At 29.3% G+C, this 19,653-nt stretch overlaps 1 protein-coding gene across 1 annotated transcript in view; it reads left to right on the top strand.

Annotated features, from left to right (window-relative positions):
• The window catches only part of LOC100208676 (collagen alpha-2(I) chain), an 85,127-nt gene that overhangs the window by 49,009 nt on the left and 16,465 nt on the right, over nucleotides 1-19,653 (top strand). Inside the window, exons 33-52 of the mRNA XM_065791853.1 lie at nucleotides 3,616-3,669; nucleotides 3,746-3,799; nucleotides 3,914-3,967; nucleotides 4,078-4,131; nucleotides 4,265-4,318; nucleotides 4,401-4,454; nucleotides 4,571-4,624; nucleotides 4,810-4,863; nucleotides 6,348-6,401; nucleotides 6,480-6,533; nucleotides 9,218-9,271; nucleotides 9,376-9,429; nucleotides 9,628-9,681; nucleotides 9,800-9,853; nucleotides 10,103-10,156; nucleotides 10,329-10,382; nucleotides 10,583-10,636; nucleotides 10,913-10,966; nucleotides 11,105-11,158; nucleotides 11,283-11,327. Coding sequence (XP_065647925.1) covers nucleotides 3,616-3,669; nucleotides 3,746-3,799; nucleotides 3,914-3,967; nucleotides 4,078-4,131; nucleotides 4,265-4,318; nucleotides 4,401-4,454; nucleotides 4,571-4,624; nucleotides 4,810-4,863; nucleotides 6,348-6,401; nucleotides 6,480-6,533; nucleotides 9,218-9,271; nucleotides 9,376-9,429; nucleotides 9,628-9,681; nucleotides 9,800-9,853; nucleotides 10,103-10,156; nucleotides 10,329-10,382; nucleotides 10,583-10,636; nucleotides 10,913-10,966; nucleotides 11,105-11,158; nucleotides 11,283-11,327 — 1,071 coding nt within the window. The remainder of the gene's footprint in view (nucleotides 1-3,615; nucleotides 3,670-3,745; nucleotides 3,800-3,913; nucleotides 3,968-4,077; nucleotides 4,132-4,264; nucleotides 4,319-4,400; nucleotides 4,455-4,570; nucleotides 4,625-4,809; nucleotides 4,864-6,347; nucleotides 6,402-6,479; nucleotides 6,534-9,217; nucleotides 9,272-9,375; nucleotides 9,430-9,627; nucleotides 9,682-9,799; nucleotides 9,854-10,102; nucleotides 10,157-10,328; nucleotides 10,383-10,582; nucleotides 10,637-10,912; nucleotides 10,967-11,104; nucleotides 11,159-11,282; nucleotides 11,328-19,653) is intronic.

Below are 19,653 nucleotides of genomic sequence, written 5' to 3'. Positions count from 1 at the left end.
AAAAAAATATACTGGTTATTTGTGGAAATAACAGAGGAAATAGGTATAAGACCTTTTCTATATAAAAAAAGTTTTTTTTATACAGAAAAGGTCAGTAAATTTTGTTTGATGAATGATTACTCTAAAAGTACTCTATCAGTGTCGATTTTCGGCTTATAGTAGTTGGCTCATCAATCATTAGCGAAATCTTAATATTTGATTTTATGGCTTCTATTATAAAGTTATTCCTCATTCCCTTACCTATATGATTGACTCTATTAATGCATTTGTAGAATGAAGAATACAGCACATTTTAACTCTAATTTCTTGTTGATCAATTTTCATTCAAAGTTATTAAAAGACTAATTTGCTTACGAAATTATATATGCAGTTTGAAAAATGCTTGCAACTTGCAATCTACAATTTTCTCTAGCATTAAAGGCTTAAACATTGTTTGCAAGTGTCTCTTTGATTTCTTTTACCATCTTTTATGATTGATATCCATCAGATTCTTTATGATCCAATATTATTTTTAGTAGAGAACTCAGCTGTTGCTTTCTATCTTCGCCATGATAAGATTGGATCATTCTTTAGATGTTTTCATTTCCGTCTCAGCTTCTATGCTAATTATTTTTGTAGGTAGGGCATTGAAGCTTTTTTTGTTGAAAGCAGTCACTCATTTTCAGAACAAAAATCTGTTTTTTGCTCTTATGTCCAGCTACATGGCTAGAAATTGGCGTTATTGTCTGCTGAAGTTAATTATGACATTGTTTTATTTTGATTTGTTCTGTTTCTTTTGCACTTGATTTGATTTTTTTTCTTAACCAAAGATTTACCTGAGAAGATACAGGTGATTTATTTTCATACTTAGTTTTGCATTAATTTGTTTAAAATAATATTTTTATGTTACTACTGATTAATTTATTAGTGGTTATAACTTTTGATTAATATTGATTAACTTGGTTATAACTTTTATTAAATTGATTATAACTTTGCATTTAACATAACATTGCAACTAGAAAAGTTTATTAAGAGATTTGAAGGGAGATTTTATTACTTGTGATTATTTAAAAGAAGCCGAAAGAAAATTTAGAGTACACTACATTTAAAAATTTAGAGTACACTACGTTTTAAAATGAACGCACTATGGTGCATTATATAATTTTACTAAACACAATAAGAAGAAGCCGACTTAACTATATTAGACAATTTAAAAATATTTAAGAGTGCAACTTTAAAAAGTGCTTTAGAGATGGTTATTAAAACCTTGTTGTTGCATTTTGAAGCACATTTTCTTTTCGATTTAAAATGCAAATGTATCTAATAAAATGTAAACATAAATCACATTTTTTTCAATTCAAAATAAGATTTAAAATTACAGTTTCTTCCAATACAAAATGCTAGCATATCATTTTTTGAAACGTTTTTTTACATAGGTGAATAAAAAAAGGGTCCAAAATTGTATATTTTTTGTTTAACTAGTTAGTTTTAATTATTTTTTTAAGAAAAGTTCAAAAAACAATTAAGATTTTGCTATTTTTATGTGGTTGGTCTTCTACTTTTATTTTTATTTTTTATTTTTAGGATGTTGAAAAACATAAAAAAAAAAATTTTGCAGCTAAGTCTTTGTGTGTAAAGTTATGCAACATTAAGTTTAAACTTATGTAATTTAAATTTTGACTGGATAAATTTGAATTAAAATGAATAAGAGTTTTATCTAGTGTAAAAATTTGCTCTTACTTTATTTTGCTTGAAAATACCTGGCTATTGATTTTGTAAACTGATTTTAGATACTGATTAAATTAAAAAAATATCGCAACAATAAGTAACAAACTAGTTTTAAATCAAAATTAATAAACTTCTATAGAAATATCTTGGTAGTTGAAAAATTTTATCATTCAAAGTTGCCTTAACTCAGAGTTGTTGTTGTTCTTGTGTTTAATGAAGTCAACAATAAACTATTTTCTGGAAATTTTTGTTAAGCTAGATTGCTGCTCAGTAGTCATAGAAGCAGTTCGTATATATGCATCAAAGAACTTTGATGATTGTATCATTCTTGCAAATGTAGTTTTTCAAAATATTTTTTTTTTTAACTGAAAAGAAGATAATATTATGGGTTTGGAAAAAGATACAATGATGGAATAACTGATGAGTTTTTGGAGTTGGTAAAAAAATCACAAATAACATTGAACTTTAACATCAGTGTGGCACTCATAACAATCTGCTTCAGAAATACCATCAATTTCAACAATACTTCACGGTAATATGCAAAAGTATCTAAACCATTTGAGGAATGAAGATACAAGTAATTTAGAAATATATGGGGAAGTATGTCCTATTGTTAATACAAAATACAGTCAAAACTAGTGACAGATACAACTGAAGTATAGCAGATTAGCAAAAAAGGACAGAAGCTTTACATCAGGCATCCAGGAGAATTTCTATTTTAGCTTGTTTAAAATTACAAAGCGGCTTATTTACTTGTAAACCAGATGTCAAAGAATATATTGAAAAAGAGAAAGATCTGTTAAATGTCAAAAACGATTGAAGAATGAGATTATTTACTTTAAGGCTACAAATAAATCATTGCCATAAAAATCTACTCAATTAAAATTCTAATTGTTGAAAAAATACAAAGAAAATATTTCTATAAAAGAATATGCTGAATAATTTAACTTTTTTTACTTGAAAATAATTTAAATTTTCTGATTTGAAAGTCCTCACAACAATCCTCAATTACCTACAATTAATTTTTTTTTAGTTGTTAAGGCGCTCCATGAAGACTTAAGGGTCTTATAAAAAAAAAAGCAGTGGAAGAGCAATTTAAATAGGAAGTTCATGCCTCCCTTCTTAACAATGTTGCTTATCTGGCTAGAGCCAACATCAAACATCAGACCTCTTGATTCTGAGCTAGAACTCCAACTACTGCACCATGGCTGTGATAAAGTAGTTTCATATTTTGACTAGTATCATTACAAATCATTCTTTATATGGAATAACTTCATGAATCTTTTTGTTGTATTTATGACATATAATGTCACATGATGTATATTATTAATAAAATGAAAGAAAAAAAATTTACTATAGATTCTACTTTAATAATAAAAATGATTTCATTTAATTTAATAATTGATTGTTTTGTCAATAGTTACTTTTATTGAAATTAAAGTAGAAGGCTAAATATTTATTATGAAAAAAAGGTATTAAGTTATTAACCCTCCTCCCTCCCCTCCTCCTTAATTTATGAATAGGCATGGGAAAAATTAATAACATTGAAGCTTTTGTTTTTCATTAGTAAAATAAATTTTTATTCAAACTTGGTCAAACAAAATTAACATAACAAAAAACAATAATGATGTCGAAACTTTTTTTAAAAAAAAGTAAAATAAATTACATTAAAACCTAATGTTAGCAGTTAATTAATTTAATTTTTATTAAAAATTTAGCAAGAATAATTATTTTTATTCTTTTTATAAAGTTATTCATTTTATAAATTATTATTTTTATAAAATTCTTTCTTTTTATAAAAAGTCATTAAAAATTTTTTAAAAAGTTTGTTATCAAATGTAAAAAAAAATTATTCTTTTTATACAATTTTATTTATAAAAATTTTTTTAAATTTTTGTATTATTCTAGGGACCTAAAGGAGCATCTGGAAAACCTGGGCTGTCTGGTGATATAGGGATTCAAGTGGGTCATGAAATTTAGTTTTTTTTATATGAACAGAAAAGTTTGGAATTTTTAAAATTGGAATAAATCGTTTTAGGGTATTCAAGGACCTCCTGGAGCTCCAGGGTTACAGGGAATTAAAGGAGACAAAGTATGAATGAACTTTTGTAATTGTATTGATTATAAATTATGAGTAAGCTTTTGCAATTGTAATATTAACATAAGCGTGTTATATGAAGTTATATAACTGAAACTATTCTTTAAGGGAGTACCCGGCCAACATGGAGAAGTAGGAGAAAAAGGAAACAAAGGAGTAATGGTAATAAATATAAAAAAAATAATTTATTTAAATGGTTATTGTTATTTTTGGTTTTGAATCTTACCTTATTAACTGAATGAAATTGTTTTTTGTTGTTGCTCTAAATTTAGGGAGTCATGGGTTTACCAGGTTCTGATGGTCCTATAGGTGTTGATGGTGAAAAGGTTTCTTAATTAAAAAATTTATTTATGAATAATGAATAATATTTTTATAGTTTTATAACTTCAATTAGAATCAACTGAATAACAATTTGCTTAAACTATCAAAATCTTTTTCTGGATTTTTTTCTATTATTAGGGAGATATTGGTTTACCAGGAACTCCTGGTAAGGATGGGGAGCAAGGTGAACAGGTATTGTATTTGTTTACTTTATGTTTTAAAAAATAGTGGGTGTCATTTTCATAGAAATCTGATTTTTTTATTTTTTATTTAGGGAGAACCTGGCCTTATAGGATCTATTGGTCAAAGAGGCTTTCCTGGTGCTGCAGTATGTTTGTCCATTTAATTTTTCTGTAGTATTTTGTCCATTTAATATTATTTTAGAAGTTGAGAAACTTAATATCTTTATTTATTCAAGCCTTATAATTTTTCAAAAAATCTTAGGGTCCTCCAGGATCTAATGGATTACCTGGAGAGCAAGGCTTACCTGGCAATAATGTAAATATAGTTTTATTTGTCAATGAGTACATGAAATATTATTATTGTTATTATTATTACTGTTATTATCATTAGTATTTTTATCGCTATTGTTATAGTTCTTATTATCGCATTTAAAGAAAAAAAATAAAAAGTTAAATAAAAATTATTTAGTTTTTCAATTAATTTTAAAATGATTTTATTAGGGGTTGCCTGGTAAAGATGGAATTCCTGGCCAACCTGGAAAACAAGGCGACAAAGTATGAAAGTTCTATTTTTTTACTTAAGTTAAACTGTTATTTTTAAACACTTTTATAGTAATATTATAAGTTATATTAATAATATATTATATACTGTTTTTAAAATGTTTCTAAACCTCTATCTGTTACTACTGTTATTAGAAAAGAACCCCTAAATAACTAATGTAAAATTTTTTTTTTAAATTATATGATATACATTTTATAGATTTTTAATAAATATTTATTTAACCATATGAAACAGAAATGCCATTTTCATAAAGAGAGAAAGACAAGGTTCAGTTTTGAACTTGTTAAAAGTAAGGAAGAGAGTTAGAAAACACTGACAGTTGTGTGTGTTGCGACAGTTATGTGTGTTGTGAGGACTACAAGCTTTAGAAAAGTTCAAGTAAGAAGCAGGAGTGTATCGATGTCTGTTCTGTTTTTTTGGGATCATGATTTAGGTAATTGATAGAGGTAATAAAATCAGACCCGTGTATCAGAGAATGAATGTTAGACTTGCTTTGGCAATGATGTTGTCAAAGATTTTCCAAAAGTCTTTAGAACCTAATCTTCTGAGATAAAATACAAAGTTTAGTCATCTGAGGAAAGATTTCTTGTTATAGGCATATAAAAGATTCTTGCTGTTTTATAATTTTAACTCTAGTTGCTATTTTTGTGGAAAAGAGGTAGAGTGAGGACTTGACTTGCAACTGACTTGAGAGTGAGGCTTGACTTGCAACTAACATGAGAAATAATAGCTTCTATGCCTGTCTGAATCCTGGAGTTTACATTGGAGGTGTGATATTTTGTAGATACTTAAAGCATCAGCCCAAGAACCATCACCAGTTAAAAGTACAACAAGATTGCATGAATCTTATGTATAAGAAGTACAAGGTTTTAGCAAGATCATAGCATGATCTGAAAGACCTTATAGAGAATATGGAATTATAGAGATAACATACCTAATAGTGAAGATAGTTAAACAAACTAGATCAAAATCAAGACACAAATCAGGGAGTGAAGCTAAAGGATTAGAGTTGTTCGGAAAATAATTTGAAAGTTGACTGTTTGAATAAATACTAAAAAAGACAAAGTTTTTGAGCTTTTGAGCCAGTATGGTCAGTTGCACTAGAGCTAGACTTTCAGTGTGATGAGCCAATAACGACAATATTGGTAAGATTTAACGGATGAAAATTTATTTGGAGTATTTATACAATTTTTTTAAATTGTTTCTTCTTTATTGCCAAGGGTGCCACTACAGTCAAGAAAGCTACCTTATAGTTTTGCAATTTTTTTTAAGTTGCTGCATTCCTGCTAACAAACCAAATTTAACAGGAAAAACATCATCAGTAAACTTAAGTTTACATTTATGCCAGTTTGTTAGATGAAGGTGGTCAAGCCATTTACCAGAAGTTTTCTGCTTATGCCTACAATTTTATATTTTACATGCATTTTTTCATTGGGGTTGTAATCAGATGAAAAATATATTTATGGATTTTTTTTAGGGTCAACAAGGGCTGCCTGGTTTACCAGGCGTATCTGGAATATCTGGGGAAAAGGTACATACAACATAAATATAATATTATTATATAAAGTTTATTATATAATTTTGATATTACTTTTTTTTAAATATTTAGGGAAACATGGGACCACCTGGAATGCAAGGTGTTTCCGGAGAAAAAGGAGATAAGGTAAATTTTTTTGTATTTCCAAGCCATATTTTAAATATTAGGACAACACAGGGCATAAGTAGTATGAACAAAGAAGACAAAAAAGCTGTTAGCAATAAGTTATTATAGTAAGTTGAGGGAGAGGTACATTTAATGCACTGTTTGTAAAAATCCAAGGTAACAGTTCCCGAGAAAATTGCAATATACCTATGAAAGCTCATGAGTTTTGAAAATTTCCTAAATTGGAAATATATGTGAAATGACAGCATTTGCAAAATTTTTGCACTTTCACAGTGTTTATCAACAATGAAACTTTTTAATATGAATAAAATAATTTTATAATTAAAATTCTACTTAAAAGGTTAAAAATTTTGGGAAAAGACGAGGTCATGATAAAAATTGAAAAGTTGTCTTTTGTGTCTCTAAAAGTTGTCTTATGTGTCTCAAAAAGTTGTCTTATGTGTCTCAAAAAGTTGTCTTATGTGTTTCAAAAAGTGTCTTAAGTGTCTCAAAAAGCCAAATAGAGATCTTACAATGTTTTTGAAGAACCGAGTTAAAACTGTCTAAGGTCAACAAATCAAATTTAATTGGCACAATAGTTCCCCAAGGCATTTGTGAAATATTGAGATTTGTTTAAAAAAGTTAATGTTAAAACACCTGCAATAGGAAATTCATATAAATGCTTGATTTGCTGTATTGGCCATTTGAAATTGACAAAAAAACACCCTCTTGAAACCAAAAAAGAAAAAGAATAAATGTCTGATCTTAAGATCTTAAGTTTCCTCTAATCTATGTAGTTGAGCTGATGCTTAAAATTTTTGTCTCTGATTGTTAGAGGGCTATCACATCAATGCTCAACTGCATAGTTTAGAAGGAACTTAGGATGTTTAGCTGCAAATGAAAAATTTGTAAGCAGGTTGCATCATCAACAATCAAAAACAAGGAAACTTTTCCTCATGGAACCATTTAACTTTCGTAAGCGAGAACAAAACATGCTTATCTTATTAGAGCATTTTGGAAACAAATAATGACTTTCACTGTATTTTAGGACTATTAAGTGCAAAACAGCTATTCAAAGATCAAACAATTGTAACATTTTGCTCAGATACAAATAAATAAATGCTTGATTTAACAATTAAATCAAAGAAACAAGGAGGAGAAATTTTTGATCTGTTGTGATATAATATTGGCTAACATTTTATGCGGCCTACAGGCCCATTCTTCTTCTCATCTATGCACATGGTGTACAGCTGAAAGTTTGAACCTTGCAAGCTGTGAGACTCCAAGAATTTTTAAATCTATAAAACAGTTTGAACATTCCATACCTTCTCTGCAACAGGTTCAAACAACAAAATTCTTAAAAGTTTGGAAATGTAGTTTGTGAGCTTATTCTTTCAGTTAGGGATTTTGCTTTGGTAATGATTCTAACATCACCAATGGAGCGATATATTCTACTTGGTTTGATGAATCATCTTTTTAAGATTCTCAAAGATGCATGGCCAAAGGCAGGTGATTGGCTTCATGCTTTACTACAGCCCTTTTAAAGGGTTTTATTTTGCAAGTTTTTCTCACATTAAAACCTTGCAAAAATTTTCAGATGTAATATCTTATTATAAAAAGACATTTAACTTGTTTATCAGTGATTAAAAGAATTTTTGTTTAAAGTTTATGCAGTATATTTTCATGTCAAAGACATTGTGGGACAGAAAAAGATGCTGCCCAGAATTTACAGCAAACAAATAATAGAAGCAATGCACTATTGATTTAATTTTTTTTTTTTGTGGTTATTAAGGTGCTCCCAGAAGTCCTTACAATTTTATCATAGAGTAATGCAACAAAACATTTAAATTAGAAGTTCATGGCACCTTTCTTACCAATGCTTATTGGGCTAGAGATGGCGTCGAACCTTAAACCTTTTTGTTCTGAGCCAGAACTGTAATGACTGCGTCATTGCTGCAATAATTTAATTCATATTGGGAAAGATACAAACGCCCAATAAGTCATTCAGAATATTAAAAAAGGCTTGTGATGTGCCTTGTTGATTTAAACAGTAAAAATATTTGAAGAAAAATTCAAATAAAATGATGAATACCAAAAATGATTAATTTTTTAGGAAATATTGTTTCACTTAATTTGAGAATCTTTAAGGAGAAATATATATGTTGCTTTTATAATTTGGCTGCTGTAAAAATGCAAAATTTTGGAGATACTGTCATTTTACATACATTTACCATAAAGGAAATCTTCAAAACATTTTTTCGACATAAGCAGATGATTTAAATTTTTATGTTTTTGGAATCCCATATTCATAAGCTTTCACAGGTATATCATGGTTTTCTCAGAAACTAACTCACCTTGGATTTTTGCTGATAGTAAGTAGATGTTTAAAAGCTTAAAGCTTTAAATGTTTTAGCTTCAGATTTAAATAATTTTTGGTTTGCTAATTATATAATTCTGTACTACAATTTTGTTTTCAAATTATCAAAAAACTTATTTTTTGAATTGCATACTAACTTTATTTTTATTTTGCATTTTATTTTGTTTCAGATTTGTTTTAATATAATCATTTACTTTTAAGTTCATTATTATGCTTTTTAAAACTATTTAATAATATTTATGAGATAATTTTTTAACATTTTGAAACAAAATAGAAACATTTTTTCTGTTAGCTTAGGATTTGTTGAGATTAAACGATTTTGTTTCAGGGTTTGCCAGGTACTCATGGTGCAAATGGGATGCCAGGAGAACCAGGAGCTAAAGTAATACTCTGTTCATTATAAATTTTTTACACTTTTTTAAAAATAGGTTTTGTAATAAATTCATGTTTTTGATTTTTATTAATAAGTAAATCTTTTTCTTCTAGGGTCCAATTGGTCCGCCAGGACAAAAAGGAGAGGCTGGTAAATTAGGATACAAGGTCATTTGATTATTCTTCAATGATAATTTTACAGAAATTTAAATTGAACAAAATTTCAATTTTGTTTCAATTTTTTTCGATATACATTTGTGTTCTGTTTGTTTATCTGTCTATTATGAAATTTGTTTTTTGAAGTATCTTTATTTAATGGCTATTAGTTTTTTTTATATACATAAATCTTTGTTTATAATATTTTAGGGTGAAAAAGGTCTTACTGGTGAAAAAGGACAACCTGGATTAAATGGACAAAAAGTAATTATAAGCTTCAAGTTTATTGTTGTTGCAGTGAAAAATAGTTCATGTATTTACACTGCTATTTTATGTACAAATCAACTGTTGCACATTTTTTATTTGTTTTTAATTTTGGTAGGGTGTTGATGGTCCTGCTGGTGCTCCTGGTATCGATGGCCTGCCTGGATCTACTGTATGTTTTTGTTGAAACTCTCAGCTTAATATATTTCATATAGTTTCATATATGTGTTACTTTTATCAAAAAAACAATTTTTAAACACATTTTTCAATTAATAAGTGACTTTGTAATGCATTTTATTTATTTATATTAAGAATTATAATATATATTTTTTTGTTTATTTATATTTTTCTTATTTATTTGTCAATTATTTGATTGATTATGTTTTAAATGATTTAAATAATGATTAAATGTTTTAAATAGGGACCACAAGGTTTACCTGGAAATGATGGAGAAAAAGGGGAAAAGGGATCTCCGGTTAATTTTATTTTTTATTTAAAATTTTTCTTTTTACTTATACAGTTTTTAAAACAAATTGTTTTTTTTATATTTCATTTATTCAATCATATTCAAAAATAACTTTTTTGTTTTTATTGTTAAAACAAAATTTTGTGCAAATTTATTAACAATTATGAGTGTTTTTTTTCAGGGTAGAAATGGAGTTGATGGAAAAAATGGATCTCCAGGAGCTCCTGGTTTAGAGGTTTAGAAAATTGCAAGTTTATTGTATCAGAGTTGTCATAAGAATGGAACCCAATCCCTTTCTTATAACTCATTCTGATTCAATGCATTTTGCATTCAATTTTTCGTCAATGTATTTTGCATTCTCAGTTTTATAATTTTTTAAGTTAACATGAATTAATATAAAAGTTACTAATAAATTTTTTCAATGATTTTGTTTAGGGTTTACCAGGGCTTAAAGGTGAGCCTGGGCGACCTGGAAATGATGGAATACCTGTATGATTATGTATTTTAGTTTTACTTTTTACATACACCATTTGCCATACATGCTCTACACACCATATACACACCATAGCACCATATGCACCATAGATTTTACATAAATCACACACTATCTGTACTATACATGTAACAGATGTTACATGTGTAATACTATAGTTTATGTTTTATATTTTCAATGTAATATTTTTATGCATGCCAATACATCTCTTCTTTAAAACTTTATATACCTGTATATACCTGTATATGTGTAAGTTTTGATTTTTTAATCAGGGCAGTATTGGACCACCAGGAGAAACTGGATTGATGGGACCACCAGGACAAAAGGTTTTTACTTGCAGAATTTGTTTCGAGTTTTTGTTATTGTTTATTACTTGTTTGTTATTTTTTAATTAAAACTACATTTATTTTCATTTATTTAAAAATAAAACAAAAAACAACTAAAAGAGTAAAATTTATTTATAGGGAGAAGTTGGGAAACAAGGATTGCCTGGTTTCCTTGGTCCTCGTGGACCCCCTGTGAGTATAAAAATACTATGCTTTTAAGAAACTTTAAACAGCAATAGATTGCATTCTTCTTGCTATTTTTTAAACTTATTTTAAAGTTCTGATTGATTTCTCTTAAACATGTTTTTTTTTATAGGGTCCAATTGGTAAATGTTTATCTCAAGTAGATCTGAAAAGTTCAGTAAGTTTTTTGAGTTTTACAACACCACATAATTTTATTTTATTGCAGAAAAATAAATTTAATAAATATTTTTAATTGGTTTTTCAAAATTTTTTTTGTATATATGTTTAATAGTTTCACAGCCCTCGTAATCAAGGAAGCCCTAACTGCAAAAAAAATTTTTTTTTTTTTTTTTTTGTAAAATGAAAAAAACTGTCTGTGTGTAGAGTAAATGTATCTTAGTAAATGTTATATGTACTTTAATAAATATTAATAAATATTATATGTACTTTGATAAATATTAATAAATGTTATATGTACCTTACCAACAAGTAAAATTTTATTTATATTTTTTAGATTATTATACTTTGAGTATTTTAAGATTTAGTACATCTAATATTAAACTTTCTAGATAGCATCTAACTTTCATTTACATGACATCCAACTCTCATCTAGATAGCATCTAATCTTATACACCAAAGTCCTATGTTTTTAACTAAAATGTTGTAATACTTGAATAATATTTATCATTAACTTGAATCATTACTTTATCAAACTTGATTTTGTCTAGAGCTCTCCATATTTACTAAGTTTAGAAACAACAACTCATGCTTTAGTCCAAGTTGCCAAGAAAAATGTCTTTACAACACTTTTTGATGGTTTATGAGAAAATAGTCAAAGCAATTTTTATATCTTTACAATTACTTAAAACAATGTCATTCTGAATCAGCCATTTGCCAGAATAGTTGGTTAAACTGTATAATGGTGTTTCTATGTATAATGGTGTTTCTATGGTGATCTTAATTAATTGCAATGGTGTTTCTACATGAGGCTTCTTATGTTTGGTCTTATGTTTTTTATAAAATTTTAAGTTTATCCTTATAACTTTTTTTCTTTCTGTATGGGCAAAGTTTTATAAGTATGCTTGCAAATGTGTAACATATGTATCATCAGTCTGTATTAGATGCTAATAACACATGCATCATATGATGACATGTATCAGATATCATCATGCTGATAACATGTGTCAGATATCATCAGTCTGTATTACAATATGATTATACTTTTTAAGAAAAGGACAAAAGTTTGCTCCATATTTATTTTAATGTGAAAGTTTTTGTTTAATCGTAGTAATAAATTTAGTAAATCATTTAGTGACTTTAAGTTGTCCAGAAATAGTGAACAGATTTTCTGCCAAGAAAGCAAAAAAAGCAGCAACAAAAAAAGTTAATTATAATACTGTTTTTTTTTAATTACTTCAACATTTACTATATTCCAAAAATAGTTATTAACATTTGGATTTCTGTTTGTTTTGTTTATTTAGTAAGTAAGATCAGGTTATCCTGCTACTATAACGTAAGTCCTGCTAACAATAACGTAAGTGCTACTACGACGTAAGTCAGATCAGGTTATCCTGCTACTGGTAACATGTAACCCGGTACAATCTGTTTCATGTCCTGCTGCCTTGTAGGATACGTCTTTTTAGGCAAAGGCTAGGAGATAGTGTCTCGATAAAAATACTCATCTTGGGCAGATGTTAAATGCAACCGGCTACTGTCTTGTAGAAGGCCTCCTAGGCAAAGACTTAAGGGGTTAACAGATTCTATCTGTTGACCAGCCTCACACCTCTTTTTCATCTATTAGGCTGGCGCAGATGTATTTTTAATACATTGTTTCCAGTTTAGGATGTTGAATGCTGGATCTTCTTGACTCAATGCATGGGTTTTACTTGTGTCTCTGTTTTTTATGACTAGGCAACTTATTCTATTATCTCCTAATGAGGGTACAGCTCTAAAACTCAGTTTTATGGTTCTGAGGCCGGCTGGTAGTCAGGTTTCCCGAACTCTGTGGTAGCTCTTAGAGAGGCTGATTCCATCAACAACTGAAAAATATCAAAGTATTAACAGTGCCATGTTGCGCATGGATGGTGTCCCTGTTTGTACTTTTGGTGTGCATTGTGGAGGCCACATTTGGAGCCCTTTGTTATGGCTTAGGGTTTATTAGTAGTAATTAGACAATTGCTTGGGCTATTAAACAGTGTTCTGAGTACTATCTATGCTTTGAGTCAAGTTCTTCAATCTTATTTAGAAATGAATAAAATACCAAAAACTATAAAGCACAAAAAACCATCATCATCACCAAGTTCTTTAAACCTATCATTCACTAATATTCGTGGTCTTCGAAGTAACTTTTCTTCTGCTGAGTCTTATCTCTTGCAAAGTTCACCAGACCTACTTGCTCTTTGTGAGACTAACTTGAGTTCAGCTGTCTCATCTTGTGATCTTAGTGTTGATGGTTATCTTCCTTTAATTTGCAAAGACTCCAATAGTCACATGCTTGGCCTGGGCATTTAAATTCGTAAGAATTCACCCATTTGTCGTGAAACTAGATTTGAATCCACAGACTATTCTTTTATGTGCTTTCGTTTAGCACCACTTCACTCTATTGCCTTTCTATATGTTCTATATCGCTCTCCTTCATCTCAAGGCTGCACTCTTTTTTGATGTTATTTCTGATCATATTGACCAAGCCCTCTCTCTTTATCCATCAGCTAATATAGTTGTTGTCGGTGACTTTAATGTTCACCACTCTGAATGGCTTGGCTCTAGTGTCAGTGATTGGGCAGGCATTAAAGCCCACAACTTTTGCCTTTCTCAATCCCTAACTCAAATAGTCAACTTTCCAACTCACTTTCCAGACAACCCGAACCATTTACCTTCTCTACTCGACTTATATCTTGTTTCTGATCCTAGTCAGTGCTCAGTTTCTCCACATTCACCCTTAGGTGCTTCTGATCACAGTTTGATCTCTCTAAAACTAATATCTCATTCTTCTTCAGCACCTGAATCCCCCTATTATCAGACCTCTTACAACTACAGTAAAGCTGACTGGGATTCTTTCTGTGATTTTCTTCGTGATGGCCCTTAGGTAGAAATCTTTGTCTTTCTGTCGACAAATGTGCTTCTTACATAACTTCGTGGATTCAGGCTGGCATGGAATCTTTTGTTCCCTCTCGACGATTCCAGGTCAAGCCTTAGTCTCCTCCATGGTTTTCTTCACACTGTGCTGCTGCGATTGCCGATCGAAACCGTTACTCCCATATTTATCAGCAAAACAATTCTCCAGAAGACAGACGTCTGTTTATTACTGCTAGAAACAATTGTAGAAAACTTTTGTCTAACGCCAAAACCCGCTATTCTTAGGTCATGAAATCTTGTATCTCATCTCAAAAATTAGGCTCTCGTGACTTCTGGAGAATCTTTAATAATAATAATAATAAGGGCAAATCTTTAATTCCACCTCTCTTGTATGGTTCAGACTTTGTCACCTCACCTAAAGACAAAGCTGAATTGTTTGCTAAAAACTTTTCATCAATATCATCTCTTGATTCCACTAGTTGCGTTCTACCTGATATTGCCAACAAACAGGTTGATCCATTGCTTGACATTTGTATCACTCCAGCTTCTGTATCTAAAGTGATTTCCTGCCTAGACTCTTCTACAGCTTGTGGCCCGGACAGCATACCTGTTATAGTCTTGCAGAAGTGTTCTCTGGAGCTGTCGTCTATACTCTCAAAACTATTCAACAAGTGCTTATCAGAGTCTTGTTTTCCAGCCTGCTGGAAAACAAGACTCTGATAAAGAGTCTTGTTTTCCATTAAAAATTCTGGAGAGCAATCTGATTCGTCTAACTACCGTCCCACTAGTCTTCTTCCTATAATAAGCAAGGTTTTTGAGTCTTTAATTAACAAACACCTTATTTCTCATCTTGAATCTAATAACTTACTTTCTGACCATCAATATGGATTTCGATCTTCTCGTTCTACAGCTGATTTGCTAACAGTAATAACTGATATGTTTTATCGTGCATTCGATAAAGGTGGAGAGGTTAAGGCCATTGCTTTTGACATTTCAAAAGCTTTTGATAAAGTTTGGCATGCTGGTCTTCTCTATAAGCTTTCTTCTTATGGTGTATCTGGCAACATCTTTAGGATTATTGAATCCTTCTTTTCCAATCGTAGTATAAAAGCTGTCCTCGATAGACAGCACTCTTCTTCTTATTCTGTAACTTCAGGGGTTTCTCAAGGTTCTATCCTGGGCCCTATACTCTTTTTAATTTACATTAACGATCTTCCCGATATTCTCACATCTAAGGTGGCATTGTTTGCAGATGATAGTACCATTTATTCTTGTCGTGATAAGAAACCAACAACCTCTGATTGCTTGGAGGGGGCATTTGAGCTTGAAAAGGATCTCACTTCTGCTACAGCATGGGGCTCACAGTGGCTAGTGAACTTTAATTCAAATATAACTCAATTTTTTTCAGCCAATTGTTATTGCAATAATTTAGATCTTCCTATATTTATGAACGGTTATGTACTCAATGAGTCATCTACTCTTCATCTTCTAGGATTAACTCTTACTTCCATCTTTCTTGGAAACCATATTTCAAATCAGTTGCAAAATTAGCATCTGCTAAGGTTGCATCTCTTTATCGAGCTCGTCACTTTCTTACTTCAGATTCTATTCTCTATCTTTATAAATCTCAAATCCGGCCTTGTATGGAATACTGTTGCCATATCTGGGGCGATTCTTTCAATGATGCCCTTTCTCTTTTAAACTAGGTGCAAAAACGCATTATAAACATAGTTGAACATGCTCTTGCAGCCAACCTCCAACCATTGTCACATCGTCGTAATGTTGCTTCTCTTTCTCTTTTCTACAAATACTATAATGGGCACTGCTCTAAAGAGCTAGCGTCTCTTGTGCCGTCTACTAAAGTTCATTCTCGTGTTACTCGTCATTCAATTAAGTCTCATCCTTTTTCTGTGACTGTTCCTAAGTGCTCTACAATCTTCATCTTTTTTCTTTCAGTAACTTCCAACTTTAATTAGTGGCTGCCTGCAGCCTTGTTGGAAGCGAAGATGTTTAAAAAAAAACAACAACTTTGGATCAGTTTTTTGAAAGGATGACGGGCTGTTATGCATTCCTTATTTTTTTTACCTTTACAGTCTTTTTGCATGTGACAAAACTGGTTTTTGAACATCTTTTGAGCAACATGTTCAATCTCTAAATGTTTGATGGGATCGAATTAATGCTTTAAAAATTATTTTTGAATATTCTACTACACAGATTCTCTAAGTTGTTGTCTTAATGTTTGATGGGATTAAGTAAATGCTTTACTAAAATGTCTAAATGATCAGCAGCACTGGTTGGGGGTCATCCATAATTTGTCATGCTATTTGGGGGGAGGGGGGTTGGTGGTTTTGTGATGACTCATACAAAACTTGCTACGTAAGTGTTACGATTTTATGATGATAGGGGAAGGTCATAAACAGTTGAATATTGCGTTATGTAATTTATGAACAACCCCTTGACTGTTCCATGGAGTTGATGCAAAATAAATTTTGATTAACATATTCAAGTTCAGTCTTAAATTTTTTTTCTGGTCTCTGGTGTGTAGTAGTCTGGTGTCTAGGAGCTCTTAAAGTGTTGCTATAGAAATAAAAATTCTTAAAATTTAATTCATGGAACTTATTATTTTTTAGTTAAGAGTCATGGAGTCTTTAGCTTTAAAAATTGATTGTTCTTTTAACCAGAGTTGTTACGACATAATATGTCTGGCAGATCTGTCGACATATTTTCAGACATACTTTCTGCCGACATAAAATATGCCCCACATATTTTCGATTGACATATTTTGACATAGTTTTATGTCTGAATTATTTTCTGCTGACATAAAATATGTCAGACATATTTTCTATCGACATATTTTGACATAATTTTATGTCTGAATTATTTTCTGCTGACATAAAATATGTCAGACATATTTTCTGTCGACATATTTTGACATAATTTTATGTCTGAATTATTTTCTGCTGACATAAAATATGTCAGACATATTTTTTGTCGACATATTTTGACATAATTTTATGTCTGAATTATTTTCTGCTGACATAAAATATGTCAGACATATTTTCTATCGATATATTTTGACATATTTTTATGTCTGAATTATTTTCTGCTGACATAAAATATGTAAGATATATTTTCTATGGACATATTTTGACATAATTTTATATCTGAATTATTTGCTGTTTGATATTCTTGAAGAAAAAATCAATCTAACAAATTTATTGCGCATTTCAACTTAATTTACAGAGTTAAGTAAAAATAGTTTAACAAATTTGTTGCTAATTAATACTATCAAATACTATCAAATACTATTAAAATTAGGGGTATTTGGGGTAAAGTCCCTAATATTGTCGAAAAAAAAGTTGTTCAAAAGTATGTCAACTTGGGTCTCAAAAAAAGCGTATTTTAGAAGATAGTATAGAGATTTTAGAAAATATAAAAATTTTTCCTTAAAATTTTTTGGCAAATAAATTATTTGAAAAAATGCTAAAGACTCTTAAAAAAATGTCAACAAAATGTTTTTCAGCAATAATACAAAAAATACTTATTTTTATTACAAACGAATAACATCTTTAAAATCTCTATGAAAATACGCTTCTTTTGAGACTCAGGTTGACATACTTTTGAACAACTTTTTTTTCGACAATATTAGGGACTTTACCCCAAATACCCCTAATTTTAATAGTATTTGATAGTATTTGATAGTATTAATTAGTATGGATTAGTATTGGCGATTTCCCTTATTAGAATGTAAAAACCATCTCAAGCTGAGTTTTTATTACTGAAAATGGTTTTTATTAATATGACTAAACTTAAAATTATTCTCTTGATTAAAATAATATTTAAAAAAAAACATTTTTAGTTATTTTTAACTAATAGTTGATTCATTCAATAAATTATTCGCCATTTTTGACTTTAAATCGTAAGGAAAACGAAAAAAAATAATTATTCCAATATATATTTCACTCAAAACATTTTATGCAAGTTTATGGCAGTTAATTATGCTGTTATAATGCAATTGTCAATTATTTTTTTGTTAAATAAATCATAACTATTATAACTAAAAGTATATTATTCGTAATTAGTTATAAATTATTACCGGTTAGTCTTCTTAATATGAATTTAATGAGCTGAATATAACTTATGTGAAACATTTCAAATTCTTCAGCTTAAATGAATTTAATTTGGCACGAATTTTTTGAAATTCTGTGAACCATTTTTTTGAAATCTTTTGAATTCAGTTTTTCATAATGAAATCTATTTCAGGATCAACTAATAATTAAAAATAACTGTAAAAGTTTTTTTTTTATTATTATTTTAATCAAAAAAATATTTTAAGTTTAGTCATACTAATTAAAACCACTTTCAGTAATAAAAACTCAGCTTGAGATGGTTTTTACATTCTAATAAGGGAAAGCGCCAATACTAATCAATACTATCAAATACTATCAAATGATGCCTCAATACTAGTCAATATTAGTCAATACTATCAATGTCAATATTAGTCATAATCAATAAATAAGTCATAATCAATAAATAAGTCAATAAATGCCAATATTAGTCAATACTATCAAATGATACATCGCTAAAAAGGGCAGAAAAAGACCTTTATGAAACATCGGATGTTTGCTTATAGGGTTTAAAGTAATAGTTTTATGAAGCATAATTGATTGCAAAGACATAAAATTATGTAAAAATATGTCGACAGAAAATATGTCTGACATATTTCATGTCAGCAGAAAATAATTCAGACATAAAATTATGTCAAAATATGTCGATAGAAAATATGTCTGACATATTTTATGTCAGCAGAAAATAATTCAGACATAAAATTATGTCAAAATATGTCGACAGAAAATATGTCTGACATATTTCATGTCAGCAGAAAATAATTCAGACATAAAATTATGTCAAAATATGTCGATAGAAAATATGTCTGACATATTTTATGTCAGCAGAAAATAATTCAGACATAAAATTATGTTAAAATATGTTGACAGAAAATATGTCTGACATATTTTGTCAGCAGAAAATAATTCAGACATAAAATTATGTCAAAATATGTCGACAGAAAATATGTCTAACATATTTTATGTCAGCATAAAATAATTCAGACATAAAATTATGTCAAAATACGTCGATAGAAAATATGTCTGACATATTTTATGTCAGCAGAAAATAATTCAGACATAAAATTATGTTAAAATATGTTGACAGAAAATATGTCTGACATATTTTATGTCAGCAGAAAATAATTCAGACATAAAATTATGTCAAAATATGTTGATAGAAAATATGTGGGACATATTTTATGTCGGCAGAAAATATGTCTCAGACATATTTGACAGATAACAACCCTGCTTTTAACTTGAAAGTATTGAATTTTTTCCCCAAAGTAGTTATAAGCCTCTTTACATTTTTGGAGCCCATAA

Source organism: Hydra vulgaris, chromosome 02 (genome assembly GCF_038396675.1).
Source record: "Hydra vulgaris chromosome 02, alternate assembly HydraT2T_AEP".
Taxonomy (NCBI): Eukaryota; Metazoa; Cnidaria; class Hydrozoa; order Anthoathecata; family Hydridae; genus Hydra; species Hydra vulgaris.
Note: the sequence above shows the minus strand (reverse complement) of the source record. Positions and strands in the feature narration are given on the sequence as shown.